The 12,038-nt window shown below is 57.5% G+C and overlaps 1 protein-coding gene across 1 annotated transcript; it reads left to right on the top strand.

Annotated features, from left to right (window-relative positions):
- The first annotated feature begins 312 nt into the window (after positions 1-312).
- CBX6 (chromobox 6) lies at positions 313-11,457 on the top strand. The gene is made up of 5 exons (XM_074375568.1): positions 313-479; positions 660-703; positions 855-920; positions 1,063-1,129; positions 5,783-11,457. The coding sequence occupies exons 1-5, from the start codon at positions 411-413 to the stop codon at positions 6,782-6,784; spliced, it is 1,248 nt and encodes a 415-aa protein (XP_074231669.1). The 5' UTR covers positions 313-410; the 3' UTR covers positions 6,785-11,457.
- Positions 11,458-12,038: the final 581 nt, after the last annotated feature.

Raw genomic sequence — 12,038 nt, 5'->3', positions numbered from 1 at the left:
AAGGTTAAAAGGAGTGAAAAGCTGTCAGCTTTCAGGGGTCGAGAAGTTGGGGAGGAGAACGAGAAAATGTTCATAGGATTGCACTGCGCCCATCCCGGCTTCGCACAGGCCAAGCATCTCCGGGGTTCCTGGCCGCGGCTCCGAGTGCCAGGCGAGGCCCCTTTAAGAGCCAGCGCGCGCCCCCGCCCCGCGAGCGCTCACTTTCCCTAGCAACCGCCCCGAGGGAGGAGGAGGTCCTGGCAACGGCGCGCTGGCCCGGAGGGTCACGTGACGGCCCGCAGCTGGAACGCGAGCGCGCGCCCTGCCGCGCGCCCGTCCGCCGGGCCTGTGCGCTGCGGCGCGTGCGCGAGCGGTGCAGCACCGGCCGCGGGAGCAGGGAGTATTATGGGCTGTGGGTGCCGCTGAGCAAGATGGAGCTGTCTGCAGTGGGCGAGCGGGTCTTCGCGGCCGAATCCATCATCAAACGGCGGATCCGAAAGGTGAGCCGCCTCCCGGGGCGGGACGCCTCGCCCGGCAGCCGGTGCCCCGTTCCGCGGGCCATTGGGACGAAGCGGTCCAGCTAACCCGAGCTCTCTCGACCACCCCCGCGCCGTCGCCTCCTCGCGTCCCCGCATCCTCCCCACCCCCACTCCTCCCTTTTTTCTTCTCTGTTTTTTCAGGGACGCATCGAGTACCTGGTGAAATGGAAAGGGTGGGCTATCAAGTGAGTGTCACGGGGCCCAGGGGGAGGGGGAAGGGGAGGCAGCGGACACCGGGGCCTTTTTTTCCCCTGGGGGGTGCGCATATTTGCTCCCTTCCATGTGCCTTTGCTTCTCTGGTTTTCTTTTTTATTTTGTGCATGTGTAACTCGGCAGGTACAGCACTTGGGAGCCCGAGGAGAACATCCTGGACTCGCGGCTCATTGCAGCCTTCGAGCAGAAGTGAGTTTGGGAAGCTGGCAGGGGCGGCGGGGCCGAGGTTCGGCTGGGGCGCCGCGCGGGGAAGTGGGAGAGCCGGGGAGGGTAGCGCGGAGTGGGGCCCGGGAAGGGGCTCTTTTTAATCTCTGGCTTTTCTCGGCCGCAGGGAGAGGGAGCGTGAGCTGTATGGGCCCAAGAAGAGGGGACCCAAACCCAAAACTTTCCTCCTGAAGGTAACCTGGCCCAGCCCCAGCAGCCCCCTCTCGGGCCCCTAGCCCGGGCGCAACTCGGGGCCTGCAAGGGAGGGACAGATCCTCGAGCGCCCAGGCGGGCGGGCCTTTCCAGAGGAGGGCCCAGCTGGGCAGGGGGTGGTTGTGAGCCCCCGACGAGCCTCTGGCAGCTGGCCCTGGCCAGCTCCAGCTTCAGCAAGAGGGGCCTGGGAATGGGGGGGGGGGGGGTGGCGAGGTGGGAGGATGATCTTGCTGACAAAACCTGGGTCTGGGGATGCCAGCAGGAAGCTGGTGGCTAAGGCAGGTGGGGGCTGCCCACCTGAGGGGATGGCAGGGAGGTTGATCCTGCACGTGAGAGCCCTCATCTCTCCCAGCTTTGACCCGGTAGGGCTCTGCCTGAAATTGGAACCCAGGGGAAGAGTGAACGTGGTCTCCCTCATGGCAGAGAGCAGGGAGAGGCATTGGGGAGGCGGGTATCTGCCTCCCTGCTCCCACTGTCCTCTTTCTTTTAGGATTTGTTTTGCATGTGTCCCTTCCTGACAGAGGGATCCAACATGAATTTGATTTTAAATCACTTCACTTTTGAGTTTTATCACCCAGGCTGAGCCACTGGCTTTAGGGTTTGAGCCTGTCTCCCCCACTTCTGGATGTTTCTGGACGTTCTCATGAGGGTGGGAGTTGGGGAATAAAGGCATAGCACATTAGCCTCGGCAAGGGAGGAAGACCTAGCTCCAGAGGAAGCCATCTTAGAGTGTCTTGGTGTTTATTTTTTTGGTGAGAACGAACACAGTGTGGGACAGGGAAGGCAAGATGACCCAAGGTGGCAGGCAAGGCTGCAGGTGGGCCTCCCTGGGCAACTACAGTCTCCCCACCAGTCCCACTAGTACTGAGGTCTCAGGGCTCCTTCCCACCCCAAGAGCCTGTGACTGTGACTGTGACTGTGACTGTGGCATGGGAAGGGCAGGGAGGACTCTACAGAGAAGAGACTGGGCAGAATGCAGAACCTCAGAGTCTCCAGTTTGTCCAAAAGGCAGAAAGCCCAATGCAGGAGGGGCCTTTGTAGCCCCCTCATCCCCCAAAAGGATGGTGCATGTGTTAAGGTTTGCTTTGGACTTAAAGCAGAATTGAAAGAAAGAAGGGTTTCCAGAATTATGTATTTCTATGACTCTTGTCTCCAACCTGCGCACATCTTAGCTACCTTAACTCTTGATGCTTCTTAGGAGGGATGGGGCAGAGCAGCTGGAGGGCCAGTGGGCCGTGTGACAGCCTCTCAGCGCAGCTGGAGTGCCCTCTAGCGGTAAAGCGGGTAATGACCAGGAGCCTTGACTCAAAATGCTTTTATTTTGGATAGCTGTCATTCCTGAGCTGGCTGTGGGCCTAACACAGTGCTGAGCCCCTACGTAGATTCTTTTCTTTAAATCTCTTAACAACCCTATGAAGTGGGAGGTATTGTCCCCAGTGTTCAGATGAGAAAATCAAGGCCCAGAGAGGGGAAGTGATTTACTGAGCCCCTACCACTCAGCTTCCTGGCTTCATCATGTCTCCTTTTCTTAACCCTGTCCTTCAAAGTACACGTCAGGCTAAGGGGACAAGAGGGACACATACGCAGGAAACTATGAAGGCTGCAGAGTTGGTAGGGCAGGGGATGGAGAGGCAGATGAAAGGACCTTGATCTGGACCTTTAAAAACAGGTAGCATGAGAGTGATATAGATATTTGCAAGGGAGAGGGAGGGTATAGAACAAGTGGTAGAGCGTATGCTTAGCATACAGAAAGTGCTGGGTCAATCCCCAGTACTGCTTCCAAAAATAAACAAACGTTATTATCCCTCCCAAAAAAAGCTAAAAAAAAAGTAAATGGATATTTGCAAGGAGGTGATGGACCGACCTCAGCTTGGTCTGAACCCATACCTCTGTGAGTCACCAAGATGCAGTGTGTATAGTAAACAAATTATACACTCAGAGCATTTATTTTCTGTGGGGAACTATTCAGAAGAGAACAGGAGCCCAGACGGTAGGTTGCATTATCCCCATTTTATACATAGGAAAACTGAGGCCAGAGAGGATAAATAACTTGCCTTTGGTCACAGAGAGCCAGTGGTAGAGTCCAGGTCTTTAACCTCCCATGCTATCTCCATATAGTACATGCCATCCCCTCAGTGTTATGCCTGTCACCCAGTCAGTGCAATAAATGCATTGGCTGCATTGGCTGTGGATCCCATTTTTAATTTACAGGCAGACACAAGTCCCACCTTCAAAGAATTCTCAACCTGGGGAGGGGAGAGGAGGAGGAATTGTAAACCAGCCCCTTGTAAAAAATAACGTTTAGAAATTATGAAGTAAAAAATGTTTTTTGTAGAAAAGTTGGAAACTATAAATTAGAAAAAGATTACTGCTCATAAGCACCCCCTGGGATAGGTAAGTCCAGGTTATTTCTCAAGTGCTTGCTGTGTGCCAGGCACTGTGCTAAGCAGGTAACATATACTGTCTGGTGGTCGCAGGAGGCCCACCTAGCTGGGGTTTCATTCTGAATCTGATGTTTGCCTCACCTGCACTCTTCAGTCCCCAGGGACCACCCATCACTGTGGACTCTGGCAGGACCATAATTACAGAGGTCCCGGAGCTCAGGCTCAGTGTGCAGAGGGAATAAATGCTAACCCCTGGCGGGATCAGAAAGAGTGGGGAATCCTGCAAGCTCCCACGGGGATGAACCTGCAAAAAGCCCTTCTTGCCCGGCCAAGGAAAGGCTGGCTTTCCCCTGCCTTTGTCTGGGAAAGGGTGTGAGGGAACCGGCCCCTGGCTCCATTGCCTTGGAGCAGGAGGAGCTGGCAGCTCTGGCACAGGGCAGATTGGGCCCATGTGTACCACCACCTAGTGGCTGGAGGGATTGTTAAGCCATCCCAGGAGACTCCCCCCTCCCCCCAGCATGGCTGGGAGGACCATGTGGCAATAAAGTGTGCCTCTCCCACATTCTAAATGACATCCTCACTTATTCAGCACTTAAATCCGCAAACGCCTCTTCTGGGGCTGTGGTCTTGCCTGAGAGGTGTACAGGCTGCATTCCAGGTACTGGCTAATCGTCCAGCACTGTGGGAATGGGAGGTAGAGAGACCCCCAAACCACAGATCCCACTTTTGGGGAGCTCACAGACTGACCTAGGGAATGTGGCCCTCCTCTCAGCCACTGCTTTCTCCCCCCTTGGATAGAGGCAGTCACTGCCTAACGGTCTCCCTTCCTCACCAGGACCCTGGGTGTCTGTACAGAACATAGACGGGTCATCCACCTCTGACCGCGGTCCAACCTTTGCTTTCAGTCCCTTGGCCACTCCATCCTCTTATCGCTGGGCTCTCTCTGCCTCCACTATTTGTCTTAGCACTGCCCCTTCAGCAGGCCTTCTGGGCCTCCACAGCCACCTGGGGCATAGTTGAGCTCAGGAAGGACAAGAGTTTTCTCTTACTTAGGCTTCATCCTCCAAGACTGGGCCCGGGCTCCCAGTCTGTGCTCCTCCGGACCCCGTACTTCCTCTGTTGCACTGAGTCACCCTTTGTGCTAATTGCCTGTTCCTTGTCTTCTCCATGGAGTGCAGCCCCCTGGAAGTAGAAACTGTGTGTGTTCCTAGCAGCCCCAGGCAGCTGGCACGTGACTCATTAGAACTTTCTTAGTGAAGGAAGGACTGGCCGTGGAGGATTGCTTATATGATCTGTGAGTCTCTTGCCCTGGACCTGGGGCCTCTGAGGGCCCTGCCACACACCCTGCATCTTCCAGCAGGCAGCTGGTGAGCCGCTGCAGAGTCCAGAGTCTTTACTGATTTCACACCTGGGAGTTAGCGCAGCTGGGCCCGGGAACCTGGGACAGCATCCCTTGCTCCCCACAGACTTCTGCTCAGCCATCCTGCCCCCAGGCCACCCTGGCACAGAGAATATGAAGTGGTGGATCCCACCTCTTGGTCCATCTCCACCAAGCCCATGTCTACTGGGGTGGATGCCAACCAGGCTTTAGGTGTTGGCTTTGGAATCTGTTGGCACTGATTTGCTCGGACCCAGGCCCTGAGCCAGACCCTGGGCAGACTGATGAATCAGACCTAGGAAGGGAAGTGCAAGGGGCTGGGAGCATAGAAGAGGGGCCAAGGGTCTGCCCAGAGCTGATGACGAGCTGAGGAGACACGTCTGAGCTGGAGGGGCAGCCTGTTCAAAGGCAGAGAAAGAGCACAGGGCATTTGCAAATGGGTTCATGGGGTGGAGGGTGGGGTGGAGCAGGGAGGGACCTCCTTCTCCTTTCTGGCACCAATCATTGGTCTGTGGAGTGCCAGGCTGGGATCTTTCTCAGAGTAGGGTTGGTCAGCGTCCTGGTTATTGACACTTCTATGTCTGCAAGGGCAGCGCCCCACTGGTCTGCCCCCAGGGCCCACAGCCAGGCTTCCAACTTAGTTGTCTTGGAGTTGGGCCTGGATGAGAGCCTGACTTGCCCTCCAGCCCTACACTCCTGAATCAGTTTACTTTTATCGCTGAGAGGGGGTCGTGAGTACTACTGATTTCTGTTATGTGCTGTCAGGATGGCTTCATGAAACCATACTTGGGGATGGCTGGCGGGCGCAGGGGTGTGCGTGGGGGGTCAGCGGGCAGCCGAGCCCGCACCTACGGCCTCCCTCTGTCCCGCAGGCGCGGGCCCAGGCAGAGGCCCTCCGCATCAGTGATGTCCATTTCTCCGTCAAGCCGAGCGCCAGCGCCTCCTCGCCCAAGCTGCATTCCAGCGCTGCCGTGCACCGGCTCAAGAAGGACATCCGCCGCTGCCACCGCATGTCCCGCCGCCCCCTCCCCCGCCCAGACCCCCAGGGGGGCAGCCCCGGCCTGCGCCCGCCCATCTCACCCTTCTCCGAGACCGTGCGTATCATCAATCGCAAGGTCAAGCCGCGGGAGCCCAAGCGGAACCGCATCATCCTGAACCTGAAGGTGATCGACAAGGGCGCGGGCGGAGGCGGCGCCGGGCAGGGGGCTGGGGCCCTCGCTCGCCCCAAAGTCCCCTCGCGGAACCGCGTCATCGGCAAGAGCAAGAAGTTCAGCGAGAGTATCCTGCGCACCCAGATCCGCCACGTGAAGTTTGGCGCCTTCGCGCTGTACAATAAGCCGCCGCCGGGCCCGCTGCCGCCCCCGCCAGCCGGCAAGGCCGACATCTCCGCGTCCCCCGGCCCGGGGCTGCTCCTGGCGGCCCCCAGCGCCCCCTTCGACGCCCACAGCTCCAGCTCCTCCGGCTGCCCCTCGCCAGCCCCGCAGTCCTCCTCCGACCCGGATGATGCGCCCCCCAAGCTGCTACCGGAGACCACCAACCCATCTGCTTCCGATTGGCGGGAGCCCGAGGTGCTTGACCTGTCCATCTCTCCGGAGGCTGCAGCCACCAGTAAGCGGGCGCCTCCCGATGGCACTGTGGCTGCCAGCCAGGCCCTTCCCGCCGCCCCTGAGCCTGCCGGTGCTGCCTCCGAGCCCGAGGCTGGGGACTGGCGCCCTGAGATGTCACCTTGTTCCAACGTGGTCGTCACTGATGTCACCAGCAACCTCCTGACGGTTACTATCAAGGAATTCTGCAACCCTGAGGATTTCGAGAAGGTGGCTGCTGGGGTAGCAGGCGCTGCAGCGGTGGGTGGCAGCAGTGGGGTGAGCAAGTGAGGGGGCTCCACTAAGGAGGGGGGCTTGGGGGGGGCCCTCCTGCCCAAAGTCATACTCTTGCTCCCGCCCCTGCCCCCAACTCAGACAACCCTGCCTGTGCTTTGCTTGTTTCGAATGGCTCGGTGTTGACCCCGGGATGGGGCTGGGGGCTGAAGCCCAATGGGAGGGGCAGTCCTAGAAAGGGTTGAGGCTAGGGTGGGGCCAGGGCACTGGGAAGTCCTCCTTGTCTCTAGGCACCCTCCCTGCCCATGCACAGTGGGGCCTGCTGTGTGGCTCCTGGGGAGCCCCAGAACCTGGGGTTCAGCTGCCCCCTCCACATCCCACCCTGTCTCCCCAGCTTGCTTCCGGCTCTCGCACACAGCATCTGATTTCTCGGTGCTAACCCGGCAGCTGCGGGGCCCCTTAGAGGACCCCATTCTAGCATGGGCACCGTCCCTCTCCTTTCTCCAGATGCCTGGGCAGGAGGGGCAGGGATGGGAAACCAGACAGAGGCTGAGGTGAAGCCGGCCTTGGCCCCTTCCCCTACATCAACAAGGGCCCACTTTTGGGCAAGACCCAATCAGGCCCCCTTGGGCCCCACCCACCCATCTCTTTCCCTCTGGAAGGTCAGAGGAATTGGCACGGACCTCACCTGCTGCAGCCTCCCAGCATCTAAAGGCCCTTCAGTTCTTGACCAAAGGTGCTACCACAACCCACTGCGCAGACTTCCGACTGCGTGTGTGTCTGCCGCCCTTGGCGCATCTGCGTGTGTCCGTGTGTGCATTGGGCACTGGGCCCAGGCTCTCCAGGCTGCGCCCTTTAGGGTTCTTTAGGATAGGGTTGTCAAATTGAAGGCCTGGACCTTCCTTTGCCATCAGCAGGGCCTGGGACCTGGCCCGGGTCGGAGGAGTTTGCTGTGGACGCTGACCCTCCTGGGCCGCTTGTGCAGGGGGTGCGTGCCCCACGCCCTTCCCCTGTGGGGTGGTCAGCCCACCCTGTCGGGTCTTGGCTACAAATGTGGCATGGTGGGGCCTAAGGCAGAGGGGAGACGCCCATCACAAGCTTCACCTTCCTCCTGGGTGTTCGGGGGGAGGAGGAAGCCTGGACATCGTTCAGTGGGTCGCTGGTTTCTCCAGCCCCCCGTCTCTTGCTTCTGACCGCCGAGGCTTTCTCACAACCCAGCCTGCTCTAAGCAGAGGGAGGCCTCGTGCCCCGGGCAGCTTCTCTTTCCCGCTGCTGCCAGGTAGCTGAGGTGTCCATGGCAGTGGCAGAGACCAAAGCCCCAGTTTTAGGTTGGGCACTGGAAGGGTAGGCAGGCCAAAAGGGGGACGGAAGATGGGGCCTGTGTCCTTCAGGAGGGCAACTGTGTGCTGGACCAGGGGCCTGGTGCACAGGGGAGGCAGCCCTGCCAGCCAGCCCTGGGACTCTGCCCGGGCTCAGTTTGGCATGAGTGGCAGGTCTTTGCTGGAGCTGGCTTCCTGGTGTCTCAGCTCAGAACGCGGATGGCAAAAGGAGGGGGCAGAAAGGGAATTCAATTCGGTAACAAACGCCTTGGTCCTAAGCACGGGAGAACTCTTTCTTCTGAATCTCTCTGCCAGGGGCCACGGCAAGGCCCCGTCCCTCCCCACCCTGGGATGGAGGACTAGGGCCCTCACAGGGTTTGGGGGGCTGGCACTCCTGGACCCCTCCCCACCCTGCCCTTTGTGTTGGCTCTGTGGCCGTCCAAGTGCCAATTGGCTTTCCCCCAAATAAGGGCTGGTATTTCTCCTCTGTCCTTAGAGGTGATTTCCCCCCGACCCCTACCCCAGGTGAGCATCCACCTGGGTGCCAGTTACAGGTGTTTCCAGAGACCATAGAAATGTGTTTTCCTGAGAGTCCATGTCATTCGTGACCTTTTTGTAAAGAAGTTGTGTTTTCAGAGGTGATTTTATGACAGGAAAGTGAAAGAGTTAGTTTTGCAAAAAACAGAAAAAACAAAAAAAGAGGAAAAAAAGAAAAAAGAAATAGAAAAAAATATTGTGGGATTCCTATGGGTTTGGGGGGGTGGGGAGAAAGATATTTAAAGAAAAACTAGTAACGCAGTGATTGCACAGGTGAGGCGGCAATGTTGTTAGGACGTGGCTAGAGGCCCAGGCCCAGCTGGGAGGGCCCAGGGGTGAAGGCAGCTGCCCTCCTTCCTTGCTGGGCCCAGATTCCACATCTGTTTTCGCTCAAAGGGAAGGATGACCCCTCATCCCAAGGGAACTTGCCAGAAGCTGCAGGAGCTGGGCAGACAGTGCTGAGATTTGGGGAGGTTGGGGTCCACAGGAGTCCTACTATAGCCGGGACCCATCGTTGGTGACTTTCTCCAGGAAGGCTGGTGAGCAGGTGCAGTTGGGTTCCTTGCCCTTTGCCAGCCTATTGGGCCATCTGGTCCCTCCACGGCCACCCCATGAGGGAATCTCCCTCCCCATCACCCCGAAGACCATGATACCCCTGAGCTTCCCTAGCCAGGTGGGGGATGCAGGCTTCAGGAAGACAGGAGCTGTGGACTCTGGGAGAATCTTCGGTGGTGATCATAGGGGCCTGGGGGTAACCACAGGGAGAGGAAGTGCCCACACCTTCTGTTTCCACAGGCGGGTCGCTGCCCTTGACTCCCAGGTGGGCAGCTCCCCTGGGGGGGCCTGAGTGGGCACCAGGTCAAGAGCAAGCAGAGCCCGCCTTACCTCTCTCCCAGGGTGGCTCTGAACGGGGTCCCACAGCCCCCACCCCCCAACTCTTGCACAGATCAGCCTCCCATGGGCCCTTCCTCCCCCATTGCTGCTTTTCCGTTTGCCTAATTACCAAGCAGAAGTTGCAGTCTGGTTTGCTTTATTTTTATATGTGAAATATCCCCTCAAAGCCTAATCTCTCCCCATGTTGAATATTGGTTGAGGTCATCTCCCCTTAGTGCCACCCTCTCCCCACCCCCATGTCATAGGAAACAGATGAGGTCTGGTGTCTCTAGTTTGAGATGGGAAGTTGGGGCCCCTCCTGGTCTCGTTCCCCTCTCGGATCCTCAGTTTGCCCTTCTGTGAAATGGGTGTATTGGGCGGCAAGGCCTTTTCATAGAGCGCTGCTGGTGTCTAGGGAGCTGCTGAAGATTAGATGGTGGTTGAGGTTGCTGGCACTGGGGCCTCCAACCTCCCACAGCACCCTTTCATTCTCACCCTGCAAAATGGTCATGGTCAGAATGGGCTGAGCCCTCCTCTGCTCCGAAAAGAGGTGATGATCAAGTCCCCAACCTCAGTGTGAGGCAGGCAGAGTGGGAGGGGTCATCCTACTTAAAAGACCAAGAAACGGGCTCTGAGAGGCTAAACCGCTTCCCTGGAGTGAAGAGCCCAGCTGCTCTGGCCTTTGGAGGAAAACCTCTTGGGGGGTGGGGGCCAGAAGCCCCTGCAAAGCCTGGGGCATACCCCTGAGCCAGGTGCCTCTGGGCAAGCGGTCAGCCCAGTGGAGGAAACCGTTAGCTCGGGGAGCTGGGCTGCCACCAGCCTTTCTAGCCTCTGGGGGGACCCAAGTGGACACACCGTCTTTCCTACCTTTGGGGATTTATGTTGGTTTTTCCGGTGTGTTTTGTTTTGTTTTGTTTTGTTTTTGCACTTGGCCCACGCAGGACAGTGGAGCCCGCCTGGTCACTCCCACTTTCGGGCTCCCATGCACTAGCCCAAGGCAGCCTCTTGGGGGCTTGTATGGTTTAAGGAATCACTTTTGAAAAAAGAAAAAAAAAGGAAAGTGTTTAAAGGTTTTCGTTGTTTTCTCTGTCTGCATCTCCTCTCAGATTCAGAAAGCCCAGAATCAGGAGCGAAAGCTCCAGGAGAGGGTCTTCCCAGCCTGACCCCATCTTCCTGACAGTCCACGAGACGCCAGAATAGGGGGACAGGCTGGGTGGGGACTGAGGACCCTGCCTCCCAGGCCTCCCTCTCCCTGCCTTGAAGGACTCAGCATCCTACTCCAACAGTGAGTGAGCGCCTACTGTATGCAGAGCTTCGGCTAGGCCAAGGGGAGTTGGTGGTCTAACAAGAGACCCCTTGCAAGAGGCCAAGGTAGAGGGAACCAGGGGTTCTGGGGCCTGCCCCTGCTGTTGGGCAGAGTAGAGATGGAGACTTCTTGTTGTTGGTTTTAATTTAAAAACACAAAGGCCTAAAGGAATGTATCTTATAATTTTTTTAATTTTTTAAAAGCTCATTTAATGAATTGTGCACGAATGAATTCTATATATATAAAATATACATATATAGCTCTATATTTGGGGAGGGGCACTGTCTCTTTTTTTCTCTCTCTCATTTTAAAAATGAAGTGTTGTTGCCTTTGTCTGTGGTTCAACCATCCAGCTCCCAGCTGGCTAAACTTTGCCTCCAGTGGTTCAAGACAGGAAACTAGTAGGGTAAGCAGGAGTCCAGAAACGGAGATGCCACCCCAGGGTGGGGCCGGGTTCTGGTCCACCTGCCTGGCTCCCAGAGGCTGTGGGTGGCGAAGACAGGTTGTGTTGTCGGGTGTGGGTTTTGGTTCTGTTCTGGATTTGGTTGTTTCTGGGCCGGGGGTGGGGGGTCTGTACTGATTACTCTCGTCTTGTACGTTTTGTTCTGCTGCTCTTCAATATTGTATCAATGCCAGGAAGGGGGCGTGAAAAGCCTCTTTTGCCCCCCAAATAAATTGTCACATTCCGAAGCTAATGTCTAGCCCCCGGGTCTGTCTCATTTCTTCCGGCCGGGACCACAATCTTTAGAAAGCATCGGGCCCTGCCCTTCCCGGTGCAATGAGGATGGGGGTTGCGGCTGACCAGCTCCCGGCCCGTTTCCGAGCTCCCCACCTCCCACACCGCCTCCACCTCGCACCGTGCAAGTGAGCTGCACTTGAGGGGAGCTCCCTACACAGCTACACCAAGGTGCTTGCCACTTCTTAGAACCTGGAGCCTACCTGGTAGGTGGGCATGTGGGAGGGGCGGGGGTCCCTCGACACAGCACCCACAGATAGCGGGGTCCCAGGGGCTGGGTCCCTAACAAGCCAGTCATCACAGAGCCTAGGAGGGAGCAGTCTGGGTGGGGGCACTGGCTCCCCCTGCCAGTCGTTCCACAGCGTTTTTTGCTAACAAGGAGCTGCTTCAGTTCCCAGAAACATTTGTTTTCTGGGTGCTTGTGCGCCTTCTCTCATCAGACGAGCAGCCTCGAGGAGCAGGTAGGATGCCCACAGGGGTCCAAAGGCGGCAGCCCTGGGTAAACTCCTGTATCTTCCTCAAGGGCCCACCGCTCAGCCC

Source organism: Camelus bactrianus, chromosome 12 (genome assembly GCF_048773025.1).
Source record: "Camelus bactrianus isolate YW-2024 breed Bactrian camel chromosome 12, ASM4877302v1, whole genome shotgun sequence".
NCBI lineage: Eukaryota > Metazoa > Chordata > Mammalia > Artiodactyla > Camelidae > Camelus > Camelus bactrianus.
Note: the sequence above shows the minus strand (reverse complement) of the source record. Positions and strands in the feature narration are given on the sequence as shown.